Here is a 17,752-nt window from a genome sequence, read left to right as displayed (position 1 = left end):
TGACTTCAGCTCAGGTCGTGATCTCAACGGTTCATGAGTTTGAGCCCCACATCAGGCTGTCTGCTGTCAGCAGGGCCTGATTTGGATCCTCTGTCCCTCCCACCTCTCTCTGCCCCTTCCCCGCTCACGTTCTCTCTTTCTCAAAAATGAATAAACAAATTTTTTTTTTATTTAAAAGATCAAACTTAAAAGCCTTTAAGGAGGAGACCCAGAGAAGGGGAAAATGAAAGAATACAGTGGATTTTAGAGCAGGGAGAAAATAAAGAAATCCTAGCTGGTGATGGAATAAATTCTTCCCCCTCCCTAGGCCTACCTTCTTGCCGGATATTATTACACAGCCACTGGCAACTATGATATCAAGTGGACAATGCCACATTGTGTCCTGACCTTGAAGCTGATTGGTGAGTGCTGGCTCATTGCCTTCCCCTTTTACCCCTAGGCTCTTCCCCGTCTGACCGTAAACTTACTCTGTGTTCCCCGGTCCGCTCCTGGCTACACTCAGTCCACAGGCCACCTCCTCAGTGGCCTCTCCCCCTGCTCTACCCACACCTTCTCTCTCTGCTCAGGTCTGGCTGTTGACTACTTTGACGGAGGGAAGGATCAGGTAAGTTCCCATTCCTCTGCAGAGAGGTTAAGGAATTGAACCAGAGGGAAGGAGAAAGGCTGTTGTAATCAAAAGACTGGACCCAGATGCCAGGGGCAGAGCCTCTACCTCATCCCCGGCCTGTGTGAGTTCTGTTTCAGAGAGCACTGAGCACGGATCAGCAAATCTAATTTGCCCGGATCCAGCTCTCGCACAAAGTCCAGAGATCAGTGCCAGCATGGCGTTTGGAAAAGCAGCAGCCACTTGTTGCTAAGTTACCCCTGCACATACTCATTTCCACGTGAGGCAATTACTCTTCTCCATGTCACGCCCTCGAAGAGACGGCTGTTTGAAGAACCCCAGTTCAGTGGGGTCCCAGGGTGGGGAACACGCAGACTGGCTCTTGGGGGGAGATTCAAGGCTATCCTGAACCATTCATTCTCTTCTCGGCATAGAATTCCTTGTCCTCTGAGCAACAGAAATATGCCATACGGGGTGTCCCTTCCCTGCTGGAAGTTGCTGGTTTCTCCTACTTCTATGGGGCCTTCTTGGTAGGGCCCCAGTTCTCAATGAACCACTACATGAAGCTGGTGCAGGGACAGCTGACTGACATACCAGGGAAGATACCAAACAGGTAATTGCCCCTCTTGGTCGAGACCTCTGTATAGGTGATCTCACCCAATACAAAGCCACTTCTAGGTGCCTTCCTGCAGGCCAGCCCTGGCTGCGTTCTCCAGCACGGCCCCGGCTCACAGGCCTGTGCTGCACCGGCCCCGGACTGTCGTAACGGGCGCTCCGTACCTGCTCAGCGCGGGTGGCGGGCCCATTTCAGCGTAGGCTACTTCCAGCCAGCCATTCCGACCCTGTAGTACAAACGTAAAAATTCGCTTTTATGCCACAGGATTTTGCCTGAACAGTCACGTCCCTGCCTTTAAAACCCGTTTTCTCGGTTTAAAAGAAAAGATTGTTAAATATACAAAAATGTGTGTGTGTATGTGTGTGTGTATATATATATATATGTGCATATATATATCACAGTAGAAAATTGAAAAGTTACCAGAAAAATCCTTTTCCTGAGAACGTGTCTAGCCTGTGTTTGGGCCTCGATTCAACCAGGGTAGGAAGGAGCAGACTGAGAATTGGTCATCCTCCAGTCCTCCGCACTGGATTTTCGGTCCCAGTGTGGATGGAGGCGGTTGGTGAGGCCGTGAGATGTGTAGGAGCCCTGAGGGGGAAGCACCACAGACTCATCCACACCGCTCCCCTGCCCACCCTGCCCGCCCCTGTGACTCGCAGGGTCTCGCGTTCACCATTGCCCAAAGCCAACCACAGAGAGCTGTCTTTCCCTGAGACTGAATAAAGGCTCTGGACGGAGAGCCACTCGTCCTCCTCCGGGCGGATAGCCACACTCTGAAGCCCCTCTCTCCGTAATTTAAGGTCGGAGGGCGAAGGGAATAGCCTCTGTCCGTTGTGACCTTGCTTGTTCCTTTCCAGCACCATACCTGCTCTCAAGCGCCTGAGTCTGGGCCTTGTCTACCTAGTGGGCTACACTCTGCTTAGCCCCCACATCACAGAAGACTATCTCCTCACTGAAGACTATGAAGTGAGTGCTTACTAATGGAGCAGCAGTGTGACTGCATCAGAGGTAGAAATGGACAGGCAAGGATCCCTGTAGATAGCCAAGAAGCGGGTAACACCATCTACAAATGCATGTTGGTTTCGCTCTAGATCTGTGAGAGTTGGTGTCAATGCCAGCCGGGCCGCGACACGTTCATCAGCCAGCACTGAACGACCTCCGTGGGCACAGGGCTGTGCCAGGTGCACTGTTAGCACCCCTTACCTCCCTCGGGAGCAGCTCTTAGCCTGATTTATTACAGCCAAGTGACTCCTTGGAGCAGAACAGCTTTTGGTCCTCTCCAGCCTGTTTTCTTCTCTTGATAGATTGGGGGCTTCTAGGGAATTCAAAAACCAAGGGAGGGGGAAGTGCTGGCTTTTGCTCCTGCCCAGCTGAAAGGCTTGCAGCAGCTCCCTACGCACTCTGGGTAGGTTTATCTCCTTAAACTAACATTGACCATGGATATATAAAAGTCCCTCGGTGCTCCGTGTCCCGAATGCTCAGTGCGTTAGAGGAGTTTAGGGACAATGCTGTTTCTGGGACTCTTCAAAGAAAAAGGTGAATGGATGTTCACTGGGCTCCCTGCGTATTCCTCTTAGCCTACTAGAAGGGCAGCGAAGCGGACCGTCAGGTGGACATGAAGTAGTCAGCCTCAAGTTTGGAAGGGAAGAACATGAAGGGCATTTGGCCTTGCCCGGGGAGTATCCCTAATGCCTGTGTGTTCCTTCCTCAAGAACCACGATTTCTGGTTCCGCTGCATGTACATGCTGCTCTGGGGCAAGTTCGTGCTGTACAAGTACGTCACCTGTTGGCTGGTCACAGTAAGTAGGAAAGATGAACCGGGGTCATATTCCAACAAGCTGTGGGGCGCGGTGGGGAGGAGAGGAGCAGGAATGCTAATGGAATGCTCCCTCCCTCAGGAAGGAGTGTGCATTTTGACAGGGCTGGGCTTCAATGACTTTGACGAACACAGAAAGGCGAAGTGGGACGCCTGTGCCAACATGAAGGTGTGGCTCTTTGAAACGACCCCCCGATTCACCGGCACCATCGCCTCTTTCAACATCAACACCAATGCCTGGGTGGCCCGGTAAGCGGCTGGAACGGGGGTCCGGACCCTAGCTTCTTCTACCACTTTCCCAGATTTGAGCGCACGGATGCGCGATCCATCTTTTCCCACTCTGGGTAGAACCTCATCGTTCTCGCACCCACCCACCACATACCGACTTCCGTCTCCACTCCCGGCCCCCCGAAAACCACTCCTGTCACATTCGCAAGGCACAAGCAAGACCGAGAGGTGCCGTGAATTTTAATCCCAGTTCCGCCCTGGTTTCATGTTCCCCTTTGCCGTTTACAAACGTCTTTATTTGTCCCCACCAACGCACAAGTGTTGAGCGGCACGAGAACCGGTCTGCCCTGTTCAGCACTGCAGCTTAGGCACCGGGCGCTCAGCACTCAGTCATCTTGTACAAAGTGGCTCGCCCAAGCTCACCCAGCTAAGCGTGAGGTCTGTTTGCTGTCTCTGAACAGAGTCATCGACTCCGCTGCCTTTCATTTCTTTTAATTTTTTTTTTTCAATGTTTATTTATTTTTGGGACAGAGAGAGAGCATGAACGGGGGAGGGGCAGAGTGAGAGGGAGACACAGAATTGGAAACAGGCTCCAGGCTCCGAGCCATCAGCCCGGAGCCTGACGCGGGGCTCGAACTCATGGACCGCGAGATCGCGACCTGGCTGAAGTCGGACGCCCAACCGACTGCGCCACCCAGGCGCCCCACTTTTAATTTTTTTTAAAGTTTATTCATTTATTTTGAGAGAGACAGACAGTGAGAGTGGGGGAGGGGCAGAGACCGAGGCAGGGGGGCAGAGAGAGAATCCCAAGCAGGCTCTGCACTGGCCGTGCAGAGCCCAATGCGGGGCTTGAACCCACGAAACCGTGAGATCACGACCTGAGCCGAAACCAAGAGTCGGTCACTTAACCGACTGAGCCACTCAGGTGCCCCTGCCTTTCATTTCTAAAGCTAGTCTGATGGCACCGCCTCCCTCACCCCAGACCACCCGGAGCAGGAGCCACCAGCGTGGCAGCAGGCACTGCTCTGAGGCCCATCCCCACCCACCCTTTTCTCTAGTTACGTCTTCAAACGGCTCAAGTTCCTTGGAAATAAAGAACTGTCCCAGGGACTGTCGCTGCTCTTCTTGGCCCTCTGGCACGGCCTCCACTCGGGATACCTGGTCTGCTTCCAGATGGAATTCCTCATTGTCATCGTGGAGAGAAAGGTAGGCCTGAGGGGTGCCAGGTGAACAGGGACGACGACGAGCGAGACACTCACGACCTCTCCCCTCGCTCCCCAGGCTGCCGGGCTAATTCAGGAGAGCCCAACCCTGAGCAACCTGGCTTCCATTACCATCCTACAACCCTTCTACTACTTGGTGCAGCAGACCATCCACTGGCTCTTCATGGGTTACTCAATGACTGCCTTCTGCCTCTTCACGTGGGACAAGTGGTTTAAGGTAAGCGGAGGGGGCGGAAATCGCTGAAACCGCAGGCCGTGAGGACGGTCCTTGCTCTGTCTCTCGCTCAATGGCCGCTATCTCCCTACAGGTGTATAAATCCGTCTATTTTCTTGGCCACGTCTTCTTCTTGAGCCTACTCTTCATATTGCCTTATGTTCACAAAGTAATGGTGCCAAGGAAAGAAAAGTTAAAGAAAGCGAAATAATCGATTTCCCTGGTAAGTGACCATCCCTGTAGCTAAGCTGAACCAGCAAGTTATAGACGAGAGCAATAGATTGGGGGCGGATGGCAGGGAGACGGTACTGAAACCTGGAGTGACTCTGAAGGTAGCCTGGCTCCCGGGAAAACAAGTGTGGGGCACTGACCACTCTAACTTGGGCCCCCACAACGCAGAGTACTATACGATCACGGCAAACTTGGGCCCCCAGAGTCTGGTCTCTGTAGACCAGAGACTGGAAGGAATAACTCCGACCAGCCTGCCAATCAAATCTCTTCTCTTGCAGGTGGCCTAGCGCCGGGCTGGTGCAGAAACCACTTGTCTCCCTTTCCACAGCCCTCCTTCGCCTCAGAGCACAGAGAACATGGAAACCAGGGAGTGGGAAGACATGATACTCCTAGCCGTGCCTCTGCTGCCAGCCAAGTCTTCATCTGGGGCCAAAGGGGAAACTCTCGTGGGAGGAGTAGAGGGCCCGTGTCTCCCCTCTGGGCTCCCCCATGCACGTTGCCTTATCTCTCCCCCTCTAGCCAGGAATCTGTTGTGTTTTTCTCCTGCCAATTTACTATGATTGTATATGTGCCGCTACCACCACCCCCCCCATGGGGGGGCGGGGTGGGGTACAAGGCCCCACCTGCTCCACTTTTTCTACCTTGGAACTGTACCAGATAAAATCACTTCTCTTTGTTCAGTTTTTCACTGCTGGCATTCCTGGCTGCTTCCTTACAGACTGTTCTCCGTGCTTGCCACATGGCTGAAAATTCAGCAGGGCTCTCTCTTTACCGCCCAGAAGGTGGGAGTCAAGGCCTAACCGCAAAGCCTGGGACCAACTTGCAAACGCTGTGACCTCACATCTTTTCCTGGAGTCTGAGGAGAACCACCATTAAGATTTTTTTCCACCATTAAGATACTGCTAATTTTAGGAATCCCCAAAGAACTACCAGATATTTATAGGATAAACAGTATTTATAAGCTAAACAAATAGCAAATGTACAGCCTCGGCTTCCCCAAACCCCCCACAGTCCCGGTGCAGGAAGGTCCTCTCTCCGAGCAGCGGGCGGAAAGCAGGGCCAAGGGATATAATGGCAACAGTCTCTGTTTCAGAACAAGGTGCTATTGTCAGATGACCCCCCATACTTCTTCAAAGGCTGTGGTCAGTTTTGCACAGGTGAGGGCTGCAGACAGGGGGTAGTTGCTGATAGACACCATCTTCTCCGTATACTCCACATTGACCTAAGGAGAGAAACAGTTCTGTCACTCTGTAACAAGTTCAGCCCGTCTTTGGGGAAGGGAACACAGGGCTGAGCTAGTATTTCACAGTGCTGGGTTTCTTTCTAGATTTTATTTTTAAGTAATGTTTACACCTGGCATGGGGCTCGAACTCACAACCCTGAGATCAAGAGCGGCAAGCTCTACCGACTGAGCCAGCCGATCTTTATGGTGCTATTTTTTTAAAGATTTACTTGTTTTTGAGAGAGAGAGTGAGTGATAGTGCGTGTGGGGGAAGGGTGGGAGGGGGAGAGAGAGAATCCCAAGCAGGCTCTGCACTGATAGCGTGGAGCCCAACATAGGGCTTGAACCCATGAATCATAAGATCATGACCCGAGCTGAAATCAGACGCTTAACTGACTGAGCCACTGAGGCGCCCCTCCAGTGCTGTTCAAGTTGTACAAAGGATGAAGAAGGCCTTGACTCTCACTGTCACAAATATACCAGCAGTCCTCAAAAGATACAGCTGGGGGGGGGGGGGGGGGGGGGCGTGCAGGTCGTGGAGGCCCTGTTTGTCTTCCGGCTTTGTTCTCACCCTCTGTCTCCCAAGGTCATCAAAATGCCAGCTGTTCTCAGAATTCTATACTAAGCCTCAGTTCTATGAAGAACCCAAGAGTTGAGCCCAGGCCTTACCTGGCCATGGGCAAAGGCCCCCACCACAAAAACAATAGGGTCACTGCTAGGCACCAAGTCTCGTACATCACTGACAACTGGAATGGAAAAAGATGTGCCAATCTTCATACATCCAACTGGGAAGTGATCTGACACTGGATTCTTAATTACCTAAAGAGAACAAGGGAAAAAAAGAAAAATCAGCCCCAGAAACAATCTCAGAACCCCACCTCCAACCAGTAGGTGCCAGTATCTCACCTTCAAGAGTTTCTGGGGGCCATCAGCTGCTCGAACACTGAGTTTGTGTAAAAGCTGAACTGAGGGTGGGGAGAAAAGAGTTCAGAGCTAGGTGGTGACCCCATTTCTTCTGCCCAGAAATCTAACCAGAAAAACCCACAGGTAAAGTGGGCTCCGTGTGTCCTTTACATCCACACTATGGTCCTAAAATGCTACGAACGAGCAGTTGTCAAGCATACGACTAGTTGGATGGCAATGAGTTCACTCGGCCAGGAACCCATGCAGGTTTTACCCCAGCCCCTGGGAAGATGAGTCCTTGTTCTGGTATCAAACATACACCCCACTCCTCCTATTTACAAAGCTCACATTTCATTTATCTCTTTCCTCTTCCTCCCTTCTTCACTACTGCCAAGTTCGTTCTGAACCTTAACTCCTAGAGATCTCACCCATGAGGCCACAAAAGCGGTCAAAGGTTCTGGGAATTCGAGTCTGGGGGTTCACTTCAATCAGCACATTCTTCTGTGTGTGGATATAAACCTGCAGCAAGCCAGCTCGGTTCAGGGGACTGTCCATCAGCATCAGTAAACTCTGGGGGACGCAGAAACCAAGGCATAGTTTCAAGCGAAGAGAAGCAGCACACAGCTGCCCGACCTTCTGTACAAAGGCTTGAGGTCGTGAGCTCTGTCCCTGGAGTTACCTGGTGAGCTATGTCTGGTCTCACTTCCCCAGGGTCCCGTCCATTCTTCAACAGCACAGACTTGTGCTTGTCACAGTTGAGTAACTCATAGGTCTTCCCTACCTAAAGAACAGGGAACATGACAGACAGCAACATAAGCTTCTTTTACCTAGACTAGTGGTTCTCAAAGTGTGGTCCCCAAAGCAGCAGCAGCATCATAATCATCATCTAGAAACTTGTTAGTCAAATTCTCAGTCTACTCCAGATCTTCTGAATCAGAAATGGGGGATGGGGCCCAGCAAGCCTTTCAGGGGTTTACTGTGTGGCCACTGACCCTTTCTCCCCTACCCTTGTAAATGATCTTGGATGACAAAAGGACACAGCCTGTGATTTCACGTGATCTAAACTCCCGCACAGCAAAGGAAACCCATCCACAAAACAAAAAGGCAACCTACTGAATGGGAAAGAAGGTATCTGCAAATGATATATCTGATAAGGGGTTAATATCCAAATTAACCAATACAGAGAACTTCTGCAATACCAAAAAAAACAATCTGATTAAAAAATGGGCAGAGGACCTGAACAGACACTTTTCTAGGGAAGACACCCAGATGACCAACAGACAAATGAAAAGATGCTCAACCTCACTTATCAGGGAAATGCAAATCAAAAGCACAACAAGGTATCACCTCACCAGCCAGAATGGCTAGTATCAAAAAAAGACAAGAAATAAGTGTTGGCGAGGATGGAGAGAAAAGTGTGAAAATTCTAATGATGCGGGAGGCGACTTCAGCAAGGAATACTTTCAAAAGTAAAACGGAAGAGGGTTGGTGCCAGTGTTAAGACTGGTCTGAGCAAAGGTACAGCTGGAATAAAGGAAAAGCAGAAATGTGAAGAAGGAAAACGCATGCGGAAAAAGTAGAACTGAAACACTGAAGAACAGTGATTAAATATGACTGCTTTGTAAACTGCAAGGTCCCTCAAGTATCGAGCACAAAGCCAGAAATAATTGTGGAATAACAGGGCACTGAGTGAATGAGGAATATTATTCTGGTAACTCAGTGTATACTAGAAGAGACACTAACTACATGTGTGATACTAAAGATCTGGCTAAAATCTATAGCAGCTAAAAGAAAGAATTGCAGATTGCAATTTGGGGTCCTAAGGAGCAATAAAGTGGTCAGTAAAAAGTCCAAAACCACACCACTAAATATACAAATGCAGGATTTGAGAGGCTGTGTTTTTATGTATCAATAGAACATTCGTATGTCTGGCAACAACTTAAGAAACATAACTCCAGGAGCGCCTGGGTGGCTCAGTCGGTTAAGCCGTCCGACTTCAGCTCAGGTCATGATCTCACAGTCTGTGAGTTCGAGCCCCACTTCCGGCTCTGTGCTGACAGCTCAGGGCCTGGAGCCTGCTTCAGATTCTGTGTCTCCCTCTCTCTGCCACTCCCCTGTTCACACTCTCTCTGTCAGGAATAAACACTTAAAAAAAAAAAAAAAAAAAAAAAGGAAACATAACTCCACAAAGCTTGGGGGAAGAGGCATGTAGATTTTGAAACTGATTAACTGAAACAACAAAAATGTCAGAGAGTAAGCATAGGGAAAGAACCAACTCTGTGGGACACTCTTAGTTATTGAAAAAAAGAACTTCTTGAATAGAACAATCCAGTTTCTACCCATTAGTAAGTTATAACCAGGAGTTTTATTATTTTAATAAAATAGAAAAGAGTACTTTACATGTAGTCATGGTAAGTGGTAGTTTATGAAGCTTTTGGTATCAGATAGTTGCATGTGTTTGTGTGTGTGTGTGTGTGTGTGTGTGTGTGTGTACTGGCTCACAATGTGACTTTTTTATTGCGGGTTGTGGTTAATAAGCTTGAAAACAACTAATTAGAATAATCAGAGAATGAGTACTATGTGTATTCATTGTCTGTAACAGGTATCAGAGCTATAAGAATTTTTAGAACCTTTTATTCCCTGCCCTCATGGAAGCCTTCTAGTGGAAGAGACAAACAGTAAACCACCAAATGAAACCACAACCAAATTGTGATCAACATTATGAAAGAAAAATAAATGGTTCGTTAAAGGATTATTAACAGGAGGGCCTGATTTATACCAAGAAGGGAGTCACTCCTATGAAGAAATAACATTTTAACTAATAATTGAAAAATGAACAGCATCATACTCAGTAATTGTTGCATGAACTGTCAAACAGGAATTAATAAAGAGCTAAGCAAAGGAAGCTTCCGTTAGAGAACATTATGTGCAACGGCCTTAAAATATCAGAGAACTTAGTGCTTTCAAAGACTTTAACAAAGGCCAACAAGTCTGGAGTCTAAGGAATAAATAGGAGAGAGCAGGCTCCACGAGGCTAGCAGAACAAGAAGGACCAGCACCAGGAAGGCAAAAGATAATAGTACATAAAATTTCAACCAGCTATGAATTCAATCATCCCTGGAGTACCATTAATGACAATCTGACCTACATTCCACCAGCATGCTCTAAGAATTTTAATTTGGCCGTGACCTTTTTAACTTCTTGATGAGGAACCTGGAATCAATAACAATGGCAATAATTTATTCCAAGTGACAGGCATCATTCTAAACCCTTTGCTGATATTACCTCCCTTCATCCCCTCAACCCAATAAGGTCCGTACTATCATCCCCATGGGACATATGAAGAAACAAGTGGTTAAGGGAGATTCAGAATTAATAGGCTGGGAAGACGGCAAGCAATTAACTGAGACATAAATATAAGATCCTGTAATTAAGTTGGAAATATCAATTACCTAAGAAAAATGGGAAAAAAAAAAAAAGACTTTCTAGACTGCAAGCTTAATAAAGTAACACAAAGATTGAGGAAGTAAAAATGGAAAAGAATCACATTACTATCAAAATATTACTTTTAAAGCACTTTCAAAGTATTAACCTCCACTTTACAAACTAAGGACAAAGTTGTTTTCTCAAGATCACACACTTAAAATAAGTATGAAAAACAAGTTTAAAACCCAGGTCTGACTTAGAAACCAGTGCTATTTCTTCTGGGCCTCCTCATTCGACAAGTTTAGCTCTAAAGGTAAGAGAAACAAGAAAGTCAGAGTGAGAACACTGCAGTTTTAAGATATACAATTGCTGGAATATTCGGGAAAAGGGCTGAATGACAGGTAAAAATAAGGATGTAAAAGTATTAAATGATAATTGATCCAGCGTTTCAAAGTGGATAGTACTATAAAGGAAGGTGACAAAAGACACCTAGGGATGACGCAATGGACATGTCTATCCTTCCCTACCCTCCCTCCCTTTAGATAACTTTTTACCACAGAATCCCGGTAAATCAATTGAAGTCAGGATGTGACAGCTGCAGTGAGATTCACGAAGAGCAGAAGACAACGAGTAACGCCAACCCAGGTGTTTAACCAAAAGACAGCCAACTAGGCTATTCTTCCTCCAAAAGCATGTTTCACTCTCTCTGCCTCTCCATCCACTTTGAGCCTCTCACCCTCACCTCCCCCCCGCCCCGGGGTCCCATCCTATCGATCTGCTAATTCTCCACTTCCTTGTCCCAAACTACCTTGACTGTCTCCAGACTGGCCCCTTCCAGCACCACAATGAGCCTTCGCCCTCCGATCTTGTTTCCCGCCCCGAGTCGGGGCCGCTTGGGAGCGACCGCATCCCAGCCCTCTTCCTGCTCTCCAACGCGCCGCTCACGAGGTTGGAATCCGCCACTGGGCGCAGCCATCTTGCAACCGGACCGGAAATTGCGATAACGTCCTTAAACTTCGCGCTTGCCCAATCTCAAACATCCTTCCGGCTGCCATTTTGAAAGTGGGCACTTGGAAATGGCGATGGCTTGCAGTCTGGCGCTACCGAAGCCTCTCTGGAAGGGCAGGGTTCCAGAAAGGGGCTGGAAGTTCCGGATGCGTAATTCCTGTGCGCGAAGTTCGGGTCCTCGGCCCTGGGGAGGGTTTAGAAGGGAACGCACTTCCGGTGCCCTTTCTCCCGCAAGCGCCGAGGGCCTCGGACCCTCGTGTGAAGGGGTGCGATCTCTAAACTGGAGCGGGATAGAGGCGGGCCGGCACCTGCTTCTGACCTCTGGTGCCGCCGGCCATAGGATCGGACATGGCCCAGAACTTGAAGGACTTAGCGGGGCGGCTGCCCTCCGGGCCACGGGGCATGGGCACGGCGCTGAAGCTGCTGCTGGGGGCCGGCGCCGTGGCCTACGGCGTCCGCGAATCTGTGTTCACCGGTGAGCAACCTCTGCCCGCTCTCCGGACTCCCCCCACCCCCGCTAGACCTCTGCCCTGTCCCTCTGGGTCCCCGCCCTCACCCAGACCCTCACCCCGCCCGCCTCCCCGAGAGGTTAGTAACGTACTCTCAGCAGCGTTTTGGCCTGACCCCCACCCCTCTCCCCACAGTGGAAGGCGGGCACAGAGCCATTTTCTTTAATCGGATCGGTGGCGTGCAGCAGGACACCATTCTGGCCGAGGGCCTTCACTTCAGGTAATGGCGGGCAGAGCGGCCTGACCCTGACCCCTTCACCCTTGAACGCCAACCCACCAATGGTTGTAGTAGGGCTTTCGAAGGATTCAGAGCTGCTCTTTTACTGCCCCCTCCCTCCTTCTGCTGGAGCAGTGGGTGCTGCCCAAAATTCGGGCGGCACATAAACTGTTCTCCAGAGGGAGGAGAGAATTTCTCTTTGCCCATGGTCATTAAGAGGTGGAGCAGGCCAAGAAACGCGTGGTGAGGGAACACCTGGAGAAACTAGTGAAACTGCAGTCCCCTGATACCTATCCCTGTTCCTCCCCTGCAGGATCCCCTGGTTCCAGTACCCCATCATCTATGACATTCGGGCCAGACCCCGAAAAATTTCCTCCCCCACAGGCTCCAAAGGTAGGTCTGGGCACCTGGGAGTCCCTGCCAGATGGCTCCATAAAGTAAGCAAGGAAGCCTGGCAGATCCTAGGGGAGGAGGATAGTGTCACATCCCTTGGGTCTTGGTTTCCTCTTCTGCAAAACAGCTATAATAAAAGGACCTGCTTCTGAGGTTAAAGCAGTACGATTTGGACACCCTGTGTGTTTGCCCATATCTATCAGCTGTCCTCCCCACTACTGTAAGTTCAGTGAGGGCATTGTTTGTTCTTTGTCTTAGTCACTGTGTAGATCAAAGCCTTATTCTAAGACCTTGTTTTGTTTTAACTGCTTGACTCTCCAGTAGTTTCTATCCAAGTCTATCCAGTAGTTTCCCATGTCGTGGGGAAACTTGGCCCACTTTTCACGGGTGAACCTGTTCCCTTTTAGACCATACATAGAAGCTGTGTCTTTGAGATCACCCAGAGCCCTTTCTCATGTGCGTGGGCACGTGCACACACACACACACACACACACACACACACACAGGCATGCGCACTGATTCAAGTAGCTCACCTGTAATACACTGTTTTTAGCGAAAGTGGCTTAACACTCTCTGAATGGTAGGCCCTGCAAATAAAGGACTCATAAAACACAACCCTTGTCCTCAAGTCCATAGTCTAGTAAAGAACACATGATTTTTTAAAGAACATGATTTTTTTTGAGAGAGAGAGAGAGAGAGAGAGAGAATCCCAAGTGGGCTCTGCAATGAAAGCGCAGAGCCAAACGCAGGGCTCAACCCCACGAACAGTGAGATCATGACCTGAGCCGAAACCAAGAGTCAGACGCTTAACCGACTGAGCCACCCAGGCACCCCAAGAATGCAAATGATTCTGATGCAGCATGAGAGAGCCTACAATAGAAGTTGAACACAGTACAGAAACAAAATGAGAAGTCAGCTTTACTGGTGGAGAGCTTGTGAGTAGAGAAGACTTTACAATGGGAAAGGATACATTTGGTCAGCCTGATCACCCTCCATTCCCCAGGGGAGTTCCAAACTGCACAGCACTGCGTTAGGTGTAGAGGGAGGTGTGTGGAGGAGGAAATGCTTGGGGAAGGGTTCTTGGCTAAGAGACCAGAGGAGGCCCCCATGGCCTGGACCACCCACTGCTGACCTCACTCTCAGACCTGCAGATGGTGAATATCTCCCTGCGAGTGCTGTCTCGACCCAATGCCATGGAGCTTCCCAGCATGTACCAGCGCCTGGGACTAGACTACGAGGAGCGAGTGCTGCCGTCCATTGTCAATGAGGTGCTCAAGAGTGTGGTGGCCAAGTTCAATGCTTCACAGCTGATCACCCAGCGGGCCCAGGTCTGACCTGTCACCATCTCACACCTTCCCTCCTAGGCCTCGAGCAGTGGATATTAGGAAAGGCAGCTTATTAGAAAAGGGTCATGACCCTGGCTCCCTTTTCAACTTAAAGCTGTACTAATGTCCGCTGAGAAACCAGGAGAGTCAAGATCAGCACTCAGTAGCAGTCAGCATCAGGAACCAGGGGAGGAAACTGGCAAAGTCTAGAAGTGTAGATTATGTTGGGGAGAGTGGAAGATGAGGAGTCCCTGTGACCTGAGAAGACTGGACCAAGTCCTTTCCAACTCAGATGTTCTAGTGAGGAACTAAGAAAGGCTTAGTGGTTTTCTGCCGTTCTCAGGAGATCTGGTATTCAGACAATCACAGCAATGCCCTTCCCTTCCAGTTCTCCAGTCCCTTCAATCCGCCCGCCCCTCCCTGACCCCCAGGTATCCTTGTTGATCCGGCGGGAGCTGACAGAGAGGGCCAAGGACTTCAGCCTTATCCTGGATGATGTGGCCATCACAGAGCTGAGCTTTAGCCGAGAGTACACGGCCGCTGTGGAAGCCAAGCAAGTGGGTGAGTTATGAGAGGAATAGGGTTTCTGAGAAGGCAGGAGGTAGGCTGGGGTTCCTGACACCTCATATCTGTGACCTCCTGGCTCTCTCCCACCACAGCTCAGCAGGAGGCCCAGCGAGCCCAGTTTTTGGTGGAAAAAGCAAAGCAGGAACAGCGGCAGAAGATTGTGCAGGCCGAGGGTGAGGCCGAGGCCGCCAGGATGATATCCTTCTGCTAGAGAAGTCTCTGCCCAGCCCCTGGAGCACCTTGCTTCCCCTTCTCCCTCATGGGCCGGCTGATGAGACTAAGGCGAATGCGACTCTGTGCTCTGTCCTTGGCTCCCTGGGGATGGAGGTTTTGAATGGGGTCTGAAATCTTAGAGAGGTGCCTGAGGCCTGGCTCCTCACCGTAAGGCAGATCAATAGCACTGCTGGCCTTGCCTCCATTTCTGCTGCTGCCTCCAGTTCCTGGCAGCTGCCTGCAGGGGGGCCCACAGATGGGGACCAAAGTGGGACTAGGCACGAGCTATCTGAGCGCAACCTTGGATCTGACAGTCCAGAGAAGGGCTGGAGTAGGAAGGATGGGGCCGCGGGTTGAGACCAAAACTGGACCTTGTGTGAACCCTTAACCCCAACCTGCTCACCTTGGAGAAGCCCTGAGCAAAAACCCTGGCTACATCAAACTGCGCAAGATCCGGGCAGCCCAGAACATCTCCAAGACGGTGAGCACAAGAGCCCAGTGTCCCCCAAAGGCTGCCGTGAGTCTGGAATTGTTTTAAGTGAAAGCACATTGACGTAAAGGGATTCAAATATTGCTTACTGAGGTTTCTACTCAACCTGGCTTCTCCAACACTCTTTTCTCCATGAAAACAAAAGGCATGACCTTTTGTTTCTGCCTCTGTTGTGGTGTTAATACATCGCTGTTGCTCACTGCTCTGGATCTTTGAGGGCAGAAACCATGCCTTAACTTGTCACCGAGTTCCTAACCCACACGTATTCAATCAGTGGTTGTTGACTTGCAAGGTAAAAGTCCAGGCGTGAATTCAAGCATCTGTTTATTTCCCACCCTATAGATTGCCACATCACAGAACCGTATCTATCTCACTGCTGACAACCTTGTCCTGAATCTACAGGATGAAAGTTTTACCCGGTGAGACACCTACACAAGGGGGCATCACAGAGAGCATGGGACCTGAGTCTGTCTGGTGGCTTGAAAGACACCATTTCTGTGAACAGTTAGAAAAGTGGGTGGTTGACAGTCCCGAGCTTGACTCTCGTAAGATTGGTCTTACGAGGTCAAATAGGATTTATCTTGTAAAAAGCACTCTAGTTGTGAGGTTTGGTCTAACTGAAGAGTAGTGAAAAATGATATTCTGTTCTCTTACTCGGAAAGCCCTAAAATCCATCGCTGCTCTAGGGCATGGGAGGAGTGGTAGTGGTCAAGGGAATCAGTCTCCCTTCTCAGTGTGACCTTCCTGGCTTCCAGATGTTTTTCTTTTTTTCTTGGGAGCAGAGGTGGGCTTAGAACTGGTGGGGCCTGAAACTATTGGATCACACATGCATTTCTCTTCTCTTTTTGTGTTTCCCGTTCGTCTGGTGACCTGGTATCCGCAGGGGCAGGTAAGTTGTTGACTCATCCTTGTTTCTATAGGGTCTTGCCTCTCCCAGTACTTGCCTCCTCCCCTGTGGCCTCACCTTTCTCCCCTCATCGCACGCACACCCTCACCCAGGAAGGAGGGAGTGGTCTGAGGTGCTCTCCCTCTCACATTTATGTTCCCTAATGTCTTCCATCTGTCTGGTTTCCACAGTGACAGCCTCATCAAGGCTAAGAAGTGAGCCTGGTGACCATGAACTCTGCCACCAGAGAAGTGGGTCTGTTTCTCCCCTGGTTTTTGAGGAGCCAGCTCGGGGTCCAGCACACACACACCCCCATCCCACCCTTCAGTATCATGTGATGGTCCCTTCTGCATCTGGCCTCCCAGCCCTTCTTGGATGAACAAAGCGTGACCAATTTTGGGGGGGGGGGGGGAATGACTGTTCCTCCCTGTGTTGGCCAGAGGTGCTGGGACAGCGTGATTTCTGCGTGATTTCCTACAGTGTTGGTTCCTCCCTCCAGGTTGGGAGGCAATAACCACCATCCCAGGAATTGTCAATAAATTTTTATTAGTTAAGCTTAAGTCTTTGCATCGTGTGTCTGAGTTGGGTTAGGAGGGTCACGCATGCGCACGGTAGTGTCATGCTCCCCTGGGTCTTTCTCTGCGTCTGCCAGCAGGGGGCGCCGAGATTCTGGCCGGGGCAGTTAGGGAGGCATTAAGAAGAGCCTGGGACCTGCTGCTTCCCGGTGGAAGCCCAGCCTAGTCAAATCCAAAACGGCCTAAGCTGGGAGCAGCAGGTCCTCAGACCCTGAGGCCCAGCTGCACTTCTCGCTCCACCCTCCACTTCTACCACATCGCCAACATCTATTCACCAACATTTCCTTTTTTTAAGGCTGGAGCAGCTGTGGCTTTGCTGAGCTAGACCAAAATAATCTGATGACCCCAACACAAGCTGCTTCCTTGGCAACAAGGCTCCATGTGGCTGTGGGGGAAACCATTTGTGCCTGTCGAGGTCCTTTATGCGTTCAAAAGCCCAGTGGATCATGTTCTTGCCGTGGGCTACCCATACTCAAATTTCTCAGTCATCAGCTGTGCGAAGCTGTTTGTGGAGCAGGGCTTTACCTGTGGAGGTCGGATCTTCATGCCAGCAGCCCTGGGCCCCCAACAGAGCGAGTGCCTATTTTCAGTCCCCACACGGGCTGCCCCCCCTTCCCAAGACAGCCTTGGCCACTCATGCATTAGAGAAATGAAGTCACTGCCTGTGCCTGAATGCCGCAACGGCCCCTGTTTCCCACCCCTTGTCTTTTGGGGGGAGACCAGGAACATCTGGAGTCATCAGCACGGGGGTGGGGGGTGGGGGCAAAGTATGTACAGAAATTACAGAGTGCAGTGGTTGGGGAGGAGATGAGTCTTACAGGGTTAGGGACTGGGTTCATCTTCCGCTTCTCCCGACTGTTGAAGAAAAGTAGATTTATTTTCCCCTGCTCTGCAGGTAAGTGTCATAAAAGGGACAAGGAGATGAACCAGATATGTCAGCCCAACTCCTCCGGAGCTAGGAGCCTAAGACGAAATCAACAATTAGACAAAAGACGGGTCAAGTGACCTGAATCAGTCGGCCACAAGTTCCTATCCACACTTTCTTTCTTTCATCTTCCCAAGGGGAGAAGAGAATGGAGGTACCTG

General features: G+C 50.1%; 3 protein-coding genes and 1 non-coding gene across 5 annotated transcripts in view; 3 read left to right on the top strand and 1 right to left on the bottom strand.

Annotated features, from left to right (window-relative positions):
- Window positions 1–5,620, top strand: part of LPCAT3 (lysophosphatidylcholine acyltransferase 3) — a 40,601-nt gene extending 34,981 nt beyond the window's left edge. The window contains exons 4-13 of the mRNA XM_030321583.2: window positions 308–401; window positions 567–604; window positions 1,039–1,217; window positions 2,078–2,186; window positions 2,933–3,019; window positions 3,119–3,285; window positions 4,323–4,470; window positions 4,546–4,704; window positions 4,796–4,924; window positions 5,211–5,620. Coding sequence (XP_030177443.1) covers window positions 308–401; window positions 567–604; window positions 1,039–1,217; window positions 2,078–2,186; window positions 2,933–3,019; window positions 3,119–3,285; window positions 4,323–4,470; window positions 4,546–4,704; window positions 4,796–4,912 — 1,098 coding nt within the window. The 3' untranslated portion in view covers window positions 4,913–4,924; window positions 5,211–5,620. The remainder of the gene's footprint in view (window positions 1–307; window positions 402–566; window positions 605–1,038; window positions 1,218–2,077; window positions 2,187–2,932; window positions 3,020–3,118; window positions 3,286–4,322; window positions 4,471–4,545; window positions 4,705–4,795; window positions 4,925–5,210) is intronic.
- A 248-nt stretch (window positions 5,621–5,868) lies between these two features.
- Window positions 5,869–11,465, bottom strand: EMG1 (EMG1 N1-specific pseudouridine methyltransferase). Its single transcript, XM_030321584.1, has 6 exons — window positions 11,292–11,465; window positions 7,737–7,838; window positions 7,486–7,627; window positions 7,061–7,119; window positions 6,824–6,973; window positions 5,869–6,154 (listed from the first exon to the last, which is right to left on the bottom strand). The coding sequence occupies exons 1-6, from the start codon at window positions 11,457–11,459 to the stop codon at window positions 6,041–6,043; spliced, it is 735 nt and encodes a 244-aa protein (XP_030177444.1). The 5' UTR covers window positions 11,460–11,465; the 3' UTR covers window positions 5,869–6,040.
- A 65-nt stretch (window positions 11,466–11,530) lies between these two features.
- On the top strand, window positions 11,531–16,651 carry PHB2 (prohibitin 2). 2 transcript variants are annotated; one of them, XM_030321757.1, is made up of 10 exons: window positions 11,531–11,650; window positions 12,136–12,220; window positions 12,531–12,610; window positions 13,754–13,938; window positions 14,367–14,496; window positions 14,595–14,698; window positions 15,119–15,196; window positions 15,548–15,624; window positions 16,089–16,094; window positions 16,283–16,651. In XM_030321757.1, the coding sequence occupies exons 1-10, from the start codon at window positions 11,560–11,562 to the stop codon at window positions 16,308–16,310; spliced, it is 864 nt and encodes a 287-aa protein (XP_030177617.1). In that variant the 5' UTR covers window positions 11,531–11,559; the 3' UTR covers window positions 16,311–16,651. The 2 variants fall into 2 exon arrangements, with proteins under 2 accessions (XP_030177617.1, XP_030177616.1); XM_030321756.1 differs by lacking the exon at window positions 11,531–11,650 and adding an exon at window positions 11,663–11,966.
- Window positions 14,767–15,028, top strand: LOC115519615. The gene has a single exon (XR_003970610.1). It is a non-coding gene; the product is annotated as a small nucleolar RNA U89 (small nucleolar RNA).
- Window positions 16,652–17,752: the final 1,101 nt, after the last annotated feature.

This window comes from Lynx canadensis, chromosome B4 (assembly GCF_007474595.2).
Source record: "Lynx canadensis isolate LIC74 chromosome B4, mLynCan4.pri.v2, whole genome shotgun sequence".
Classification (NCBI taxonomy): domain Eukaryota; kingdom Metazoa; phylum Chordata; class Mammalia; order Carnivora; family Felidae; genus Lynx; species Lynx canadensis.
This window is presented reverse-complemented; position numbering and strand designations above follow the sequence as displayed.